This window comes from Lepidochelys kempii, chromosome 1, assembly GCF_965140285.1.
Source record: "Lepidochelys kempii isolate rLepKem1 chromosome 1, rLepKem1.hap1, whole genome shotgun sequence".
Taxonomy (NCBI): Eukaryota; Metazoa; Chordata; order Testudines; family Cheloniidae; genus Lepidochelys; species Lepidochelys kempii.
This window is the reverse complement of record NC_136380.1, coordinates 23,003,795-23,023,188: the sequence shown is the minus strand read 5'-3', so window position 1 is coordinate 23,023,188 and position 19,394 is coordinate 23,003,795. Positions and strand designations below refer to the sequence as shown.

Sequence of the window (19,394 nt, the reverse complement as noted above, 5' to 3'; positions counted from 1 at the left end):
TAAGCGCCTGTTCATAATGAGGGGAACCTAGTAGGGCTGTTTTCAGCTATTCTGAGGTTTGCCCTGATGTTCAAATCTTGACCTTATATTGGCCCACATTGTAAAATGGCTAGTACACAAGTAACTTTAAGGGACTCTGTCTAAAGAAACGTGTGAACGGGGCTGAGCCAGTATTGTTCTGTTAGTATGCAAAATGGACATATTGCCTGTATTGGTTGGTAAAAGGTTTTGAATCTTCAGTATTCCCTACTAATGCTCTTCTCCCAGGCTGCTACCTTCTACTTCAGAGATTCATTTGAAAAGTCTATAGCCCTTTGTTGGTTGCAAACAACCTTTAAAATGAAGTGTCTGATGTGGTGATGGCCTTGTTTTATAAGTAGGGCCCTACCAAATTCATGGCCATGAAATATGGTCTCCTGCCATGAAATCTGGCTATTGTGGGGGGGTTGCAATATAGCCACCCTTACTTCTGCGCTGCCTTCAGAGCTGGGTGGCCGGAGAGCAGTGGTTGCTGGACAGGCACCCAACTCTGAAGGCAGTGCCACCAGCAGCAGTGCAGAAGTGAGGGTGGCATGGGATGTGGGGGAGCAGGGCACCCTGGTCATCCTCCGTCACACACACACAGAGCCAGCCCAAAGTCCCTTTAACTTCTGAGCACTGGAGAGGAGCAGAGCTGGGGGCTCCTACCCTGTGCCAGGCTCAGGCTGCTAGTCCTGGCCAGGCTGTGGAGGGATGGGACTTCCTTTTCCCTTGCATTGGCTGCTCCCAGGGCTGGGTCAGACCCATCTCTGGTGCTGGCACAGAAGGGTGGCAATACTGCAAACACACACTAGCCTTGCAACTCCCCCTCCCCCCGTAGTCAGGACCTCCACAGTTACAACACTGAAATTTCAGATTTTAAAAATCCTATGACTATTACATTTACCAAAATGGACTTGATTTGGCAGGACCCTATTTATAAGAGTACGCCTTGATTGCCAATAAAAGGTATGTTAATGCGGGTTGGCTAACGTGCTAGCTGACAGGTTAAAATAGCAGTGAAGACATAGCAACTTGCCTTAAGGTTAGCAGCTCCAGTTCAACCCCAGGCTGCCCCTACAGGCTTTAACTCTAGCTGCTCATCTCAGTCCCATGTGGCTGCTCTCCTTCAGGAGTAACCTGTTCTCATATCCATGGGCTGTGTTAAGCTGGGAGTTCTAAGGCACCTAAGTGAGTTGCTCAACCCACGGTACTTTTCAATGAAAGTTGAGTACCTCATTCCCATAGGCTGGATTGTTTTATTTGTCAGAGCAGGAACTCCTGCTGCAGAGCTGCCGCCTTCTTGCTGTTCTGTACATCTGATTCAGCAAGCCGTGGAGGGGATGATTGTGTTGTTACAGAGGGCTCTGATTCCTTGTAGAAACTGATCAGACTACTTGAAAAAAAGTAAAAGCAGCGTGCAAACCCAGGAAAAAAATGTTAAAGAAACAACCTTAGGGTATATATTAGACAATAAAAGGAGTCAGAGCAATGGAGCTTTTCCTTTAAGTTATTCTGGCTAAAGTCATCACAAGAATCTGTCACTGGTGTAAATTTGAGAAATAAATATTGGACATTGCATGTATTTTCTAAAAACTCAAATGTACCAAACACCCAAGGTGGGTAATACATCTAAAGGTCTTGCTGCTATGAAAACGCAGTCATTAGGGAACAGAAATCACAGGGATGTATAAAATACTGGTTTAAGTATGGCAATATTGCATGCAACAGATTGTCACTGATAGCTTGAAAACTGTCCCCCCCGGAAGCACAGAATCACTAACTTCTTTCAGAATAAACAAATATTAATCATATCAGAAGGCCCCTGAGGCCCACCACACAGATAGCTGCTGCTCCTCCCCCAAGCTGTTAGCAAGGGAAAAGATGTTAAGCCAACAGACCTGAAGACCTTTTGCTCCAGGTGCCCCCTCTCCCCCCCACCGCCCCGAACCAAATAAGAAAAGTAGAAGCAAGGGCAATGCCAGCCAAGAAGAGCCTGTTCTTCAGAGGTCATTGCTGGGCAGAAGAGGATGGAAGCAGGATCGGGATGGTACCTGGGAGACATGAGTTAATTACAGCTTGGGAAGCCATGGGGAAAAGGCTGAAAGGGGAGCTGGAACCCAAAAAATAAAAGAACATGCCATGAATTTTCAAAGAAAACAGTTAATGGCTCTGCAATCATATCAGCCAACTCCCTCAGCATCCTCGGATGCATTAGATCTGGCCCCATGGACTTGTGCACATCCAGCTTTTCTAAAATATTTAGGTAACTTTCTTTGGAGATAGCTGTGATGTCCGTGGCAATAGCCTACCATGTTCTTATTCAGTATTAAAAAGCACTTTCAAAAGATGAGTGAACACTAGTTCCATTATACAGACTGGGAGGGCCAGGTTAAGTGACTTGCCCAAATAAGTAGCAGAACTGAGACTCGAAGTGAGGTCCCTTGCCTCACTCTCTCTCTTGGGCCAATGATAATAAAATCCTTCCACCTCTTGACACAAAGATGAAGAGTCTGGAACTCTACAGCAAACTCTTTCCTGGAGCGAGACAGACCCTACTATAATCTGATACCAAAGACAGTGCGGCTGAAGTATTTTAATAAATACAACTGAGTTTGAGTTATTCTTATGAAGAACTTCTATCCTGCTGATGATGTTATATATCGTGACTTTTCAAACTTCCTTTCACAGCATGGACCTCCCCCCTCACACCCATTCATTCACAACTGCCTGCCTTCCCCATGGCACCTACAACAGTTGCTCATGAAATACTAGGTAAGTATTTGTATTTTTAGCAGCTTGCTACATTTTAACCACTGGAAATAAGAGCTGGCACCAGCCTGCTCTCCACGCAGCACCAGCGAACAGTCCATGGACCACCCTGGAAGAGCTGCTGCTGTTGACTATATAAAGCTAGACAGTACCACGCGGTCAATATACATTTACTAATATAACGCTGTAAAAGGTATAGTTATAGTGCTACAGCATGTACTCTAGACTACCATATGCTAGAGTCACTGGCCACTCACCAGTTGGTGAGGTTCTCTGAAAAGTGACATTATGGTGTTCCCAACTGATGGGCTCTCGGTGACTTCCTGTAGATTAAACCTTGAGTCCATGTCAGGCTGGGTTCTTTCTGGCTCCACCACCATCCATAGAGTCTGCAATCAGCAGTGGGTAAGCAGTTGTGATGGCCTAGGTCTTGGCCAACAAGTCAGGCACTGAACAGGAGACTTCCAGGGCTAAAAGCATGAGTCTCCATAACTTGAACTAAAGAGCCAGACTTTGCAACAACTCCTACCCTCTGTAGGTGGGGAACACGACACACAGCCCAGTGAGTTACTCGACCATGCTAATAATTCATAAACCAGAATAGAAGGCAGCTTGCTGTCCCAGAGCTGCACTGGCTGTACAGAGCAAACAGGAGTAAGTAGGAGCTAGTTTTACTTGCGAAAGTGAGCAGATATGCTGAGCAAAATGATGCCATTTTTAGTCACCTCAGACTAGAACTGCATTTGTGGAGTGAAGCTACCTTCCATTCTAACCATAGGTCTGGAGCCTCTCTCTGCTTCAGTGACACCATAAGCTCCATACATTTTCATGGAGACACTAGCATAAAGCTGGAATAACCGGTGAAGCACATTCCTGAGCCAAACCAACACACCTGCAATTTCCATGTGTGTTTTTTATTTTCTGGAAAGTTTGAAGCTGATTGAACAGAGAGATGAGGCTGCAGTGACTGAGATCTCACTTGTATGTCACCGACAAACTTTTCCTTAGTATCTCTTCATCCTAACCCCAGGATGGCTTTGCCTAGAAACTCTTCCAAAACTGGGGCCTTTGCCAAGGAATCCTGCTTTCAATTATAGTTCTGGTGGGGACTGTTGGCAGTGTCCATGAATTATAGCTCCAATACAGAGTTTGAACTCTTCATTGTCTTGATGAGGAAAGAGCTGCAGTAGGGAACCACCTGTGGGGCTGGTCGCTTAGAACTAGAGCCACATTGGAGGGCAGAAGTGTTCATGCTGGCCATGAGGGGGCCAAGAAGTGAGAGACACAGACAGACACAGGAGAGTAGAGGGAAGGAAAGAAAACCCATCTAGTGTTCCAGAAATTGCTCGCTTAATAACAAGCCCCGCTGTAGCACTCTGGCGTCGTCTCTTACTGTGGTGGTAAAAGCATGAGGCAAGGAGCTGCATGGTGGGATGGCAACTGGTCCACGGACAGGGTGGGAGGATCCCACAGGAGTGGGCTCTTCAGCATTAATTCCTGTCACTGAGTAATTCCTACAGGAGAGGCATTATCAGGCAACCCACAGCACAGAGCTGGAATTAAGGTGATAAACAGCACTCACAGGAAATCGTTTAAGAGTTTTTACAAAACTACAAATCCTAGTCTGGGAATTCCACGTTATGGTTAAACAAAAATATGGCATTGCATCATGAGATTCACCCAAACTCCCTTAGTTCTGCCCCATAGCACCAATTACAGAGGAACCAAAAGCAAGTGCCAAGCCCGTCTTCAAACAATGCCCCTCTTCAACACCTCCACAACTCAGAATGCTGAGCCATGAGCTAATCTTGCCCCTGTTGATAGTTTGTGCTACTGTAGCTTTTTAATCAATTTGCTTCTGTCTTTGCATCACTTTGGAAACTACTGCTCCTTTTTGTGTTTTTACACCTTCCCCTGAAAGTGGCCACATTCAGAACCCCTACTGGGGACAAGTCCCAAAATACATAGGGTTGGCCATATAAAAGTGTTTCTGCAGTGTTACCCAACACAACTATCATATCTGAGACTAAAGACCTTGGAAAAGCCAGACCAAAAATGAAATAAGTGATTGATAGACACTCCTGGGGTGGTGAAGATTAACACTTACATAAACCAGATGTATAGCCATGTAATCCACAACTGCTTGGCTCAACAGGAAAATTATACAAAGAGGATTCAAGCCTGAGCACTCTGGCTGCAATCCAATTAAGCACATGCTTAAGGGCTTTGCTGGATGGGGGTCAAAATACTTAGCACTTTGCAGAACTGCACTCAAAGAGGATTTTAGTGGATTCAAGATGTTTACACTTCCAGCCTATTAGCTTTAGTCCTTATCAAAACTGCATTAAAATGTGCCTATTTATTTGATACTCGGTGGACTGGGGGAAGGTCAGCAGTGGGAGGAGGGCGGAGTTCAGGTAATTTGGGTGATGTCCATGCTTCCTAATTATTGTACCCTTAACTTTGAATTGCCAGACTACCCTTTGCTGCCCTGGTGAGAGGTTTGTGTGTTGGGATGTGAGCTGGGTTGGGGCAACACCTGACAGAGAGTCCCGGTTATCAGCTGCCCGCTGCAGCGAGGACAAGCCTACAGCTGAGCAGGGCACATGAGTGGAGAACAGACTAGGTCACAGAGGGCTCAGGGCTTGCTGCGAGAAGGTAAATTGCTTTGGTTCTGTTCCTGTAATTTAAGAGGAAAGCCTGTCTAACTTAGCTGGTCATGGAGTGTAAGATTAGATGAGACTGAATATGCATACAGGCTGTTTGTTGTTTTAAAAGCCCTTTTTTTTCCAACGTTTTGTTCCAACTACTAAACAAACATACTTTGTTCTAATCAGGCTGTTGGCTCCTGAAGAAAGGAAACACAGATGCCCGAAGCCCAGTCAGGCCTGCAGGGCGATAGGGGTTGGTAGACAGGAGGTACAGTACCCAGGTCCTTCTCAAAGAGCAGAAAAATCAGTAAGGCTATGTCTACACGAGAGACCTTACAGTGGCACAGCTGTACCAATGCACTGTACCACTGTAAGATCCCTCTATGCTGAGAGGAGAGAGCTCTCCCCTAGACATAATTAATCCACCCCCAACGAGCTGTCGGCAGGAGCGCTCATGCCGGTGAAACATCTGTTGCTCGGGGGGGTGCAATATTCACACCCATGAGCTACGTAAGTTTTGCTGACATAAGTGGCTGTGTAGACATAGCCTATGGCACTCAGAGTGAGCAAGGAGACAGATACACAACCAGCCTCATAACCATGACAGGTCTGAACAATATGCCCAGCATGTTTTAAAATCCTTTAACTGAAGAATAGATACATTTTTAAATCCACTTTCTGGTGTTGCAGTTTAATTTCATGCCATGTATTAAAATGTGTCTGATCTTTTGATTTACAGAGGTGAAAAGAAAATCATTCAAGCAAATATTTTGGCAATAGTTTGGATTATTCTCAACATACTGTACATTGCTTAAACCGAGTAAATACTTAGCAGTTTCCACATTTTATGTCAGCCTTCGTTTATTGGTTTGTAATGTCTAATCAAACTAGAAATCTGCATCTGGGAGACTGCAAGTATGGACCATAGAAGTAAAATATTGACCCTGATCCTGCATTAGCTACACCCCATCCACATTAGTGGGAGTTTGCACTGCAAAAGGAATGTGCAGGTTCATGCCCTCAGTCTGTAGTACTAGAGAAAGAAACCTTTATATGAGCCATCTAGAGACATTCCTGTTAATGCATCCAGCTATTTAAATTATCTAATATTTAAATCTAATGCTTTAGGTACTTAAGAAAAGAGCTTCCATAAAGCATTGTGTCACAGATTACCTGGAAAACAGATCAAAGATTTAATGAACTGCAAATTACATTTCTAAATGAGCAACATAAATTAGTCTATTTTTAAGCAACCAGGATCTTTTGTTCCTAAGTAAATACAGATTTGATCATGCGGTATGTGATGTGGCCCTCTGATTTATAGGTATCAAAACTGTCTTCAAACTGGCATTTGCTTGACATTTCTCTCACTTCTTCATGAATAGGCATGGCTCTTCCCACTACACTCATCAGTTTCGTCCCCAGGGGACCCAGTTTTGAGTATTCCTGGAGTTGCAGAAGAGAGAGGGAATATTGTTGTTCATCAGCAATTGCATAACAAAAGAGAGGCACTTCAGAAGATGACTGTTTTCCTTTTCAAAGAGACTTCCTCAAGGGGTTCCGTGTTCAACAATTTCCATATCAAATGTGCAAAAAGAAAAGGAGTACTTGTGGCACCTTAGAGACTAACCAATTTATTTGAGCATAAGCTTTCGTGAACTACAGCTCACTTCATCGGATGCATACTGTGGAAAGTGTAAAAGATCTTTTTATACACACAAAGCATGAAAAAATGGGTGTTTACCACTACAAAAGGTTTTCTTTGGGGGGGGAGGGATAGCTCAGTGGTTTGAGCATTGGCCTGCTAAACCCAGGGTTGTGAGTTCAATCCTTGAGGGGGCCATTTGGGATCTGGGGCAAAAATTGGTGATTGGTCCTGCTTTGAGCAGGGGGTTGGACTAGATGACCTCCTGAGGTCCCTTCCAACCCTGATATTCTATGATTCTATGATTCTCTCCCCCCACCCCACTCTCCTGCTGGTAATAGCTTATCTAAAGTGATCACTCTCCTTTCAATGTGTATGATAATCAAGTTGGGCCATTTCCAACACAAATCCAGGGTTTAACAAGAACGTCTGAGGAGGGGGGAGGGGGTTAGGAAAAAAAGCACTGGATTTGTGCTGGAAATGGCCCAACTTGATTATCATACACATTGTAAGGAGAGTGATCACCTTAGATAAGCTATTACCAGCAGGAGAGTGGGGTGGGGGGAGAGAAAACCTTTTGTAGTGGTAAGCACCCATTTTTTCATGCTTTGTGTGTATAAAAAGATCTTCTACACTTTCCACAGTATGCATCTGATGAAGTGAGCTGTAGCTCACGAAAGCTTATGCTCAAATAAATTGGTTAGTCTCTAAGGTGCCACAAGTACTCCTTTTCTTTTTGCGAATACAGACTAACACAGCTGTTACTCTGAAATATATCAAATGTGCTTAGTTTACAAGTAAAAAAAGGAGTACTTGTGGCACCTTAGAGACTAACAAATTTATTTGAGCATGAGCTTTCGTGAGCTACAGCTCACTTCAGCGGATGCATTCAGTGGAAAATACCACAAGTACTCCTTTTCTTTTTGCGAATACAGACTAACACGGCTGCTACTCTGAAACCTGTCATTAAGTAAAAAAAGGTTTTCATTCCAACTGCCAGCCCTGCTAATTGGGTTTCAATGGCCTTAAATACGCTCTGTGCCCCTTTGCACTTACACCTGGGAAGCCCTAATCCAAAGCTATATCTACACTGCGCAGCTTACAGCAACACAGCTGTGCCACTCAAGCCTTGCCGCTGTAAGGCGGGCAGTGTAGCCGCTCTTTGTCGGCAGCAGAGCGCTCTCCTGATGACAAAATCAAACCAGCCCCAATGAGGGGCGGTAGCTTTGTCAGGAGGAGGGCATCTCCCGCTGACAGTGTTTTTTTCACACCCCTGACCAACAAAAGTTTTAACGAGAAAAGTGAAATGTAGACGTAGCCCAAGCCCCTCCACAGAGAGTGAGGTCTGGAAGAGGTGGCCTGGCCATTTACCCCTCCCAACACAAAGTTCAGAAAGGTCTAAGGCCCAGACAAAGGAGAGCACTTGAACCCATACAATACCCTTAATGGCACTTGGGGTGCAGTGTCTCTATAGCAGCATCTCCAACTCTTTCCATGGGGATTGTCACCCTGGCTGCTTATACAGTTTATATATAATCCCAAATGTGGAAGCCAACAGCACCTTTCACAATAACAGTACTGAAAGCTGAACCAGTCCTGCTGGTAGTTCATTTCCTGATTAGAAAAAGCTAGTGCCACATAAGTGAAAGAAGTCCCATTGATTTTGAACCTTTACCTGGGTATCTTTTTCATCTTCAAACAATAGGTAGTTGAGAGCAGGAGCCATTGGCTCTCCCCACAGATCCTCATAGCTGTCTTCCTGCTTCTCGGCCTCTGTCTCAGACTGAGTGTCTGAAAACACTTTGTTCTCTATGGCTAGGGGTGCTGTGCTCTTGGGGCTTTCATCTCCAGCATCTGTCTTTGCTTTTGGGGGGAAGTACAAGGAGATGTAATGGGGTTATACCTTGTGAAGGTTAGAAATAAAGCTTCTTATGGAAATTTTCTATAATCTTTACTATGAGGCTGCCAGGGAGACTCCCAAATATACACTATGGACAGGTAAAAAAAAGAGCAATGGACAAGTTTTATGCCATAATGCACATGCAAGCTGTGAGATACTGCTGCTCTCCCCGTAGCACCACTGTATATCGCACAATCCAGTAGAATCTCTCTCAAGTTGACCGTTAATTCCGAATGTGTCTTGGACAGACACACTGAGACCATCCTCTTAGAGCATGGGCCACTGTACTGCTGGAAGGACCATCTTTTGGATGAGATGTAAGACAGTATATGATGATTCATGGGCAGTAAAAATCCAAGGCATCTTTTTGCACAAGGCAGCTGATCCTAGCATCTTGGCCTGGCCCAGTTCCATTTTGGGAAACTACATCCTACTGACCTAAATATCTATTTCACTTAACACAATAGTGTATTATTTTCTTCCTTTCCTGCACTGTGAAGTAGAGCTGCTGCGCTGGCTGCTAAACCCGAAGTAACTGCATTTCAGTGGTAGATTAAATGATCACCAAGTACAGTAGAATGATTGCAAAGGACTTTGCAGATGAAAAGTACTTAATGTAAGATTACTTATAAAATTCCGTGACTTTTTGACATGTGCATTACCTCCATAATCTCTACACTGTAGTCCTTCCAAGTCCTCACTAAGCAATTCCTCTCCTTGAACTTGCAGGCCAGCTCCCTGGGTAAGAAATAAATGCCTAAGAAATTTAAAAAAAATACATGACATTAGAGCTCTGAACATATTTCCCTAGAAACTGGAACAATTAACTATGCCTTGTTTTCAGAAAAGACATACTCGAAAAGCCATCTGACATTTAACCGCAAGCTCAGAATAATGCAATGGTTTAAAAATGTGATTGAGGCAGCCAGGTAACTTAATGACTATGCTCTTTTGTATTCCTAATTCAAGTCTGCCCATACAACTTAAAGAAAACAAATGTTGTCTTGAATCAGTACACAGTCCAAACCACAGCTGGTAGTCTTCACTTAGAAGCAGTCCAAGGTTCTTCTAGCAAGGAGAGTTAGAGACCCCCTTTTGTGGTTAAGATGTGACTGCTACAGCAGGGCTGAAATCATGGGGCAGGAACAGTAAAGAGATGAGTGATAAACATAGTGTGTAACACCAGAGGTTATGATACCACATGTTCTAAATTAATCCTCTTTTCGGGAATAAGTTAGCTCCTTCAAATGTGAAGGAACTTCATGCTGTGCAATGTACCCTTACAGTGCTATGCAAGAGCCTCTTCCTTATTTCTGCTTAGTTCAGCATGTCATCTGCAGTACTTGGGATTGAAAAAACTAAATTAGCACATTAGCCTTCACGCCCCCAAATATTTGAACCAACAATAAGGAGAAGAGATATGCCCTAGTGTCCAGCCTGCACAGCTAGATATAGGGGGAGGTGTGACAGGAAGGAATTCTTCCTCCAACACCATGGGACTGCAGCCCTAAAGTGTGAGCCTTGGAGGAGGAGATAATGGGAGGATCTGTACAGCAGGAGATAATCCAGCTTTGCCACCCCCACATCCTGATCCCTATGTGCTGGTGCATACAGAGTCACAAGGTAGCTGAGCTTCAAATCATGTCCTCTTTTGAATAAGAAAGCTGCATTGGTTCTACTGCCCTGGGACGCTGAATGGCTGAGGAGGCAGCAGAAGTAGTTTCCAGGGCCCAGATTCTCAAAAGTATTTAGGCTTCAAATGTCCACTGAAATCAGTGGAAGTTAGGCAAAATACCTTTGAGGATCTGGGCCTAGGTCTGTAAATGGAACCATTCTTACCCTGATATTTTAAGATTCTGAAGTCTGCAGTTAAACAGGCTCCTTATCATATATATATTTTCTTCTTCTAGTAGCTGAGCAGATGCTTCCAAGTCACTTACTTCCTTTCGGTATATTTCAACCTGTCGCAGATGAGAAAAACATGAGGTAATCTTGAAAGAGAGGGGGACCTGCACAATGGGTCCTGATCCAGGAGCTTCCTGAGTTCTTATCCTTACAACCTATCCTGAAAAATGATCCCTCACTCTCACAGATCTTGGGGGACAGACCAGTCCTCACTTACAGACAGTCCCCCAACCTGAAGCAAATACTCTCCAGCAACCACACACCACACAACAAAAACACTAACCCAGGAACCTATCCTTGCATCAAAGCCCGATGCCAACTCTGTCCACATATTTATTCAAGTGACACCATCATAGGACCCAATCACATTAGCAACACCATCAGGGGCTCATTCACCTGCACATCTACCAATGTGATATATGCCATCATGTGCCAGCAATGCCCCTCTACCATGTACATTGGCCAAACCGGATAGTCTCTATGCAAAAGAATAAATAGACACAAATCTGACATCAGGAATCATAACATTCAAAAACTGGTAGGAGAACACTTCAACCTCTGTGGCCACTCAGTAAAAGATTTAAGGATGGCAATTTTGCAACAGAAAAGCTTCAAAAACAGACTCCAGCGAGAAACTGCTGAGCTTGAATTAATATGCAAACTAGATACTAGAAACTTGAATTAATATGCAAACTAGAAACTTGGGTTTGAATAGAGACTGGGAGTGGCTGGGTCACAACGCATATTGAATCTATTTCCCCATGTTAAGTATCCTCACACCTTCTTGTCAACTGTCTAAATGGGCCATCTTGATTATCACTACAAAAGTTCTTTTCTCCTGCTGATAAGAGCTCATCTTAATTAATTAGCCTCTTACAGTTTGTATGGCAACATCCACCTTCTCTGTGTGTGTGTGTATATATATATATATATCTTCTTACTATGTGTTCCATTCAATGCATCCGATGAAGTGGGCTGTAGCCCACGAAAGCTTATGCTCTAATAAATTTGTTAGTCTCTAAGGTGCCACAAGTATTCCTGTTCCTTTTACCTCCCTCTGTTGCCTTAGACAACACAGAAGGTCAAGAGGAGAAAGACCTGGGTCTACTGGTTAATCACAGGATGACTATGAGTAAGGCTGCGAGTCTGTCACGGAAGTCACGGATTCCGTGACTTTCCGTGACCTCCATGACTTCTGCAGAGGCCAGTGCAGGATCAGGGGCTGCCCAAGCTGAGCAGCCCCTGGGTCAGCAGCAGCAGTTTGGGTGTGTGGGAGGGGGCTAGCAGCAGGGGTTTGGGAGTGTGGGGAGGGCACTTACCTCGGGGTGGGGGGCACTTACAGGGGGGAGACTTCCCGGCTCCCACTGGCATGACTCTGTAGCTCCTCTTAGGTGGAGGGGCTAGGGGGCTCCGAGCACTGTCCATGCCCAGAGGCCCCATCCCTGCAGCTCCCATTGGCTGCAGTTCCTGGCCAATGGGAGCTGTACAGCTGGTGCTTGCGGCGGAAGCAGCATGCGGAGCCCCCTGGCCTCTCTACCTCCTAGGCGCTGCAGGGACATGCGGAGCCAGGTAGGGAGCCAGCCCCGCCAAAACCCCCAGCGGGGGTCCCAAGCCAACTCCTATAGCACCCGTGGCCCCCACACCCAAGTTTTAGTTAGGGGTATTTAGTAAAAGTCATGGACAGGCTACAGACCATGAATTTTTGTTTACTGCTCGTGATCTGTCCATGACTTTTACTAAAAATACACGTGACTAAAATGTAGCCTTAACTATGAGCCATCAATGTTGAGCACCCATGAAAAAGGCTAATGCAGTACTAGGATGCATCAGACAAGGTATTTCCACTAGAAACATGGAAGTGTTAAGGCACTGGTGAGACCTCATTTGGAATCACAGACGCTGGAGCACCCAGGGAAAAACATTAGTGGGTGCTTAGCACCCACTTGCAGCCAGTTCCCCCCTCCCTCCAGCATCGCACCGATCAACTCCTTCCTCCTGGCACCTCCTGCCCACTGCAATCAGCTGTTTCACAGCATGCGGGAGGCGCTGGGAGGAAGCAGAAGGAGTGGGGATGGGGCAGGCTCAGAGGAGGGGACGGAATGGGGGTAAGAGGTGGGGAGGGGTGGGGGTATGGAGGAAGGGGTCGGGTGGGGGCAGGGCCTGGGGGTTGAGCACACCCCGAGCTCAGAGGAAGCCGGTGCCTACTGTATTGCAATATTGCAGCACCAGGCTTTTTATACAAATTTAAATTACATTCCATAAATGTTTGAAGGACTGAGCCCTAAAATTGTATACTGGATGATCTCATACACTTCTACTTATTAAACAGTTGATTGTATGAAGTGGTGTTGTCATGAGCAGAGCCAAGATTCTGGCTGTCATAGAATCATAGAATATCAGGGTTGGAAGGGACCTCAGGAGGTCATCTAGTCCAACCCCCTGCTCAAAGCAGGACCAGTCCCCAACTAAATCATCCCAGCCAGGGCTTTGTCAAGCCTGATCTTAAAAACCTCAAAGGAAGGAGATTCCACCAACTCCCTAGGTTACAGAGTAACAGCCGTGTTAGTCTGTATTCGCAAAAAGAAAAGGAGGACTTGTGGCACCTTAGAGACTAACCAATTTATTAGAGCATAAGCTTTCGTGAGCTACAGCTCACTTCCTCAGATGCATATCGTGGAAACTGCAGCAGGCTTTATATATACACAGAGAATATGAAACAATACCTATTCCCACCCCACTGTCCTGCTGGTAATAGCTTATCTAAAGTGATTTCCAGCACAAATCCAGGTTTTCTCACCCTCCACCCCCCCACACAAATTCACTCTCCTGCTGGTGATAGCCCATCCAAAGTGACAACTCTTTACACAATGTGCATGACAATCAAGCTGGGCTATTTCCTGCATAAATCCAGGTTCTCACATCCCCCCCACCCCCATACACACACAAAGTAAAAGAAAAAGGACACTAAACTTTCTAAACTACTACATGCTACAAGGGGCCACAGCAATGGTTCCCTCAACCCACCTAGCAATATTGTTAACCTATCCAACTATACTCTCAGCCCAGCAGAAGCAGCTGTTCTATCTCGGGGCCTCTCCTTCTGCCCCTCCACCCCCACGAACATGATACAGTTCTGTGGTGACCTAGAATCCTATTTTCGACGTCTCCGACTCAAGGAATATTTCCAAAATACCTCTGAACAGCATACTAATCCACAGAGGTCTCCCAACCAACACTACAGAAAGAGGGATTCTAGGTGGACTCCTCCTGAAGGTCGAAACAGCCGACTGGACTTCTACATAGAGTGCTTCCGCCGACGTGCACGGGCTGAAATTGTGGAAAAGCGGCATCACTTGCCCCATAACCTCAGCCATGCGGAACGCAATGCCATCCACAGCCTCAGAAACAACTCTGACATCATAATCAAAAAGGCTGACAAAGGAGGTGCTGTTGTCGTCATGAATAGGTCGGAATATGAACAAGAGGCTGCTCGGCAGCTCTCCAACACGAGTTTCTACAAGCCATTACCCTCTGATCCCACTGAGAGTTACCAAAAGCAACTACAGCATTTGCTCAAGAAACTTCCTGAAAAAGCACAAGATCAAATCCGCACAGACACACCCCTGGAACCCCGACCTGGGATATTCTATCCACTACCCAAGATCCATAAACCTGGAAATCCTGGGCGCCCCATCATCTCAGGCATTGGCACCCTGACAGCAGGATTGTCTGGCTATGTAGACTCCCTCCTCAGGCCCTACGCTACCAGCACTCCCAGCTACCTTCGAGACACCACTGACTTCCTGAGGAAACTACAATCCATCGGTGATCTTCCTGATAACACCATCCTGGCCACTATGGATGTAGAAGCCCTCTACACCAACATTCCACACAAAGATGGACTACAAGCCGTCAAGAACACTATCCCCGATAATGTCACGGCTAACCTGGTGGCTGAACTTTGTGACTTTGTCCTTACCCATAACTACTTCACATTTGGGGACAATGTATACCTTCAGATCAGCGGCACTGCTATGGGTACCCGCATGGCCCCACAGTATGCCAACATTTTTATGGCTGATTTAGAACAACGCTTCCTCAGCTCTCGTCCCCTAAAGCCCCTACTCTACTTGCGCTATATTGATGACATCTTCATCATCTGGACCCATGGAAAAGAAGCCCTTGAGGAATTCCACCATGATTTCAACAATTTCCATCCCACCACCAACCTCAGCCTGGTCCAGTCCACACAAGAGATCCACTTCCTGGACACTACAGTGCTAATAAACAATGGTCACATAAACACCACCCTATACCGGAAACCTACTGACCACTATTCCTACCTGCATGCCTCCAGCTTTCACCCTGACCACACCACACGATCCATCGTCTACAGCCAAGCTCTGCGATACAACCGCATTTGCTCCAACCCCTCAGACAGAGACAAACACCTACAAGATCTCTGTCAAGCTTTCTTACAACTACAATACCCACCTGCAGAAGTAAAGAAACAGATTGATAGAGCCAGAAGAGTTCCCAGAAGTTACCTACTACAGGACAGGCCTAACAAAGAAAATAACAGAACGCCACTAGCCGTCACCTTCAGCCCCCAACTAAAACCCCTCCAACACATTATTAAGGATCTACAACCTATCCTAAAGGATGACCCAACACTCTCACAAATCTTGGGAGACAGGCCAGTCCTTGCCTACAGACAGCCCCGCAACCTGAAGCAAATACTCACCAACAACCACATACCACACAACAGAACCACTAACCCAGGAACTTATCCTTGCAACAAAGCCCGTTGCCAACTGTGCCCACATATCTATTCAGGGGACACCATCACAGGGCCTAATAACATCAGCCACACTATCAGAGGCTCGTTCACCTGCACATCCACCAATGTGATATATGCCATCATGTGCCAGCAATGCCCCTCTGCCATGTACATTGGTCAAACTGGACAGTCTCTACGTAAAAGAATAAATGGACACAAATCAGATGTCAAGAATTATAACATTCATAAACCAGTCGGAGAACACTTCAATCTCTCTGGTCACGCAATCACAGACATGAAGGTCGCTATCTTAAAACAAAAAAACTTCAAATCCAGACTCCAGCGAGAAACTGCTGAATTGGAATTCATTTGCAAATTGGATACTATTAATTTAGGCTTAAATAGAGACTTGGAGTGGCTAAGTCATTATGCAAGGTAGCCTGTTTCCTCTTGTTTTTTCCTCCCCCCCCCCCCCAGATGTTCTGGTTTAACTTGGATTTTAACTTGAAGAGTGGTCAGTTTGGATGAGCTATTACCAGCAGGAGAGTGAGTTTGTGTGTGTATGGGGGTGGGGGGGATGTGAGAACCTGGATTTATGCAGGAAATAGCCCAGCTTGATTGTCATGCACATTGTGTAAAGAGTTGTCACTTTGGATGGGCTATCACCAGCAGGAGAGTGAATTTGTGTGGGGGGGTGGAGGGTGAGAAAACCTGGATTTGTGCTGGAAATCACTTTAGATAAGCTATTACCAGCAGGACAGTGGGGTGGGAATAGGTATTGTTTCATATTCTCTGTGTATATATAAAGCCTGCTGCAGTTTCCACGATATGCATCTGAGGAAGTGAGCTGTAGCTCACGAAAGCTTATGCTCTAATAAATTGGTTAGTCTCTAAGGTGCCACAAGTCCTCCTTTCCCTAGGTTACGCATTCCAGTGTTTCACCACCCTCCTAGTGAAAAAGTTTTTCCTAATATCCAACCTAAACCTCCCCCACTGCAACTTGAGACCATTACTCCTTGTTCTATCATCAGCTACCATTGAGAACAGTCTAGATCCATCCTCTTTGGAACCCCCTTTCAGGTAGTTGAAAGCAGCTATCAAATCCCCCCTCATTCTTCTCTTCTGCAGGCTAAACAATCCCAGTTCCCTCAGCCTCTCCTCATAAGTCATGTGTTCCAGTACCCTAATCATTTTTGTTGCCCTCCGCTGGACGTTTTCCAATTTTTCCACATCCTTTTTGTAGTGTGGGGCCCAAAACTGGACACAGTACTCCAGATGAGGCCTCACCAATGTCGAATAGAGGGGAACAATCACGTCCCTCGATCTGCTGGCTATGCCCCTACTTATACATCCCAAAATGCCTTTGGCCTTCTTGGCAACAAGGGCACACTGTTGACTCATATCCAGCTTCTCGTCCACTGTAACCCCTAAATCTTTTTCTGCAGAACTACTGCCTTAGCCATTCGGTCCCTAGTCTGTAGTGGTGCATGGGATTCTTCTGTCCTAAGTGCAGAACTCTGCACTTGTCCTTATTGAACCTCATCAGATTTCTTTTGGCCCAATCCTCTAATTTGTCTAGGGCACTCTGTATCCTATCCCTACCCTCCAGTGTATCTACCTCTCCTCCCAGTTTAGTGTCATCTGCAAACTTGCTGAGGGTGCAATCCATGCCATCCTCCAGGTCATTAATGAAGATATTGAACAAAACCAGCCCCAGGACCGACCCTTGGGGCACTCCGCTTGATACCGGCTGCCAACTAGACATGGAGCCATTGATCACTACCCAACAATCTAGCCAGCTTTCTATCCACCTTATAGTCCATTTATCCAGCCCATATTTCTTTAACTTGCTGGCAAGAATACTGTGGGAGACCGTGTCAAAAGCTTTGCTAAAGTCAAGGAACAACACATCCACCGCTTTCCCCTCATCCACAGAGCCAGTTATCTCATCATAGAAGGCAATTAGATTAGTCAGGCATGACTTGCCCTTGGTGGATCCATGCTGACTGTTCCTGATCACTATGATTCTATGACAGGATTGTGACAACTGTGCAATTGTGACAGGATATGCATCTTCACGTCTTGATGTCACAAACAGAGAACCAGTCTTTCCCTCACAACTGTGGCTTACTTAGGACAACATCCTGCTCACCCTTCTCGCTGAAGTCTTTAGAGGCCTATGATAAGAAGCAAAGTGATGACTACAGACCACCACTAAATTCAATCCCTAATTATCATAGTGTGAAAAACCAGATACTCCTTTTACCTCTTCTTTCAGCCATTCGTTTTCTTCAATCTCCCTGTGACTGGTTTTGTCAATGTGCTTTACGGCATTCTGAGAAAACAGAATTTCAGATCTTCTCTGAAGACAGAACTTTGACAATGGCACATATTTGAGGAAAACATTTCTAATGGGCAGGTTAGTCCTCTAGGCAAGAAATAGCCACACAGGGAACTAGAAACTGTGCAAGGTTCCCCAAAACCAGAGGTGGGCAAACAATGGCCCACGGACCACATCCGGCCTGCGGGACCGTCCTGTCTGGCCCTTGAGCTCCTGGCCGGGAGGCTGTCCCCCCTTCCCTGTAGTTATGCTGCCATGCGGGCAGTGTGGCTTGCGCCCACCCACCTCCCAGGCTTTCCAATAAGCCTGTCCTGCCGCTCTGAGCAGCATGGTAAGGGGGCGGGGGGGGGGCTTGGACTAGGGGCCGGAGGTCCCGGAGGGGCAGTCAGGGGGCAGGGGGCGGTTGGATGGGGCGGAAGTTCAGGGGGGGGCGGTCAGGAGACAGGGAGCGGGGGGGGTTGGATAGGGGGTGGGGTCCTGGAGGGTCGGGAGGGACAGGCAGAAGGGGGTTTGGATAGGGGGTGGAGTCCTGGGAAGGGCAGTTAGGGACGGGGGTCCTGGGAGGGGGCAGTCAGGAGACAAGGAGTGGCGGGGGGGTTAGATGAGTCGGGGGTCCCGGGAGGCCTGTCAGGGGGCAGGGGTGTGGACAGGGGTCAGATAGGGGACAGGGAGCAGTGGGGGTTGGATAGGGGGTGGGATCCCGGGAGGGTTGGTTAGTGGTGGGGGGTCCCGGGAGGGGGCGGTAAGGGGACAAGGAGCAGATGGGGTTGGATGGGTCGGAGGTTCTGAGGGGGGCAGTCAGGGGGCGGGAAATGTTCGGGGGCCAGACTGTTTGCGGAGGCACAGCCTTCTCTTACCGGCCCTCCATACTGTTTTGCTACCCCGATGTGGCCCTCAGTCCAAAAAGTTTGCCCACCCCTGCCCTATACCATTCTCTTGGGAGACTTGAAGGGGCTCCACCATGGGGTAGGCAGGAGGGTTAGCCCTCAAATCAGCTATTCCTCACAGATGTTCCAATCCAATGCAATTTGTGACCAGTTATTACTTCTGATATCAGTTTCCCTAAACAAGAGCTTTCTCCCTCCCTTCATATCTGCTATTTCTGATTTATCCTGCACTGAAGTCATAATCTTATCTGTGTAAAATCAGACTTTTGCAATGGAAGGAAGGCAATACCAGAAATTCAGTGTTGTGGCCCTGATCATTTGGGGCTCCTTTCCGTACTAGTGAATTTGATTGCAGGATCAGAGGTTTGTCTTCATTATTGACTCAAGTAAGAAATGAACTACCAGGAATCCCTTGTTTAGCATCACATGTTTACAATCCATGGGTCTGATTCTCTTCTCACACCATTGTAAATCAGGAGTAACTTAACTGAAGTC

At 46.2% G+C, this 19,394-nt stretch overlaps 1 protein-coding gene across 3 annotated transcripts in view; it reads right to left on the bottom strand.

Moving 5' to 3' along the window:
* Positions 1-1,306: 1,306 nt before the first annotated feature.
* Positions 1,307-19,394, bottom strand: part of CCDC83 (coiled-coil domain containing 83) — a 53,685-nt gene continuing 35,597 nt past the window's right edge. For 2 of the 3 annotated variants that reach the window (XM_073336529.1, XM_073336536.1), the window contains 5 exons: positions 17,938-18,006; positions 10,826-10,947; positions 9,649-9,743; positions 8,762-8,949; positions 6,119-6,887 (listed from right to left, as the gene is read on the bottom strand). In XM_073336529.1, the coding sequence (XP_073192630.1) occupies positions 6,711-6,887; positions 8,762-8,949; positions 9,649-9,743; positions 10,826-10,947; positions 17,938-18,006 (651 nt within the window). In that variant the 3' untranslated portion in view covers positions 6,119-6,710. Of the gene's footprint in view, positions 1,415-6,118; positions 6,888-8,761; positions 8,950-9,648; positions 9,744-10,825; positions 10,948-17,937; positions 18,007-19,394 lie in introns of those variants that run through there. The other variant, XM_073336539.2, reaches the window with a different exon arrangement.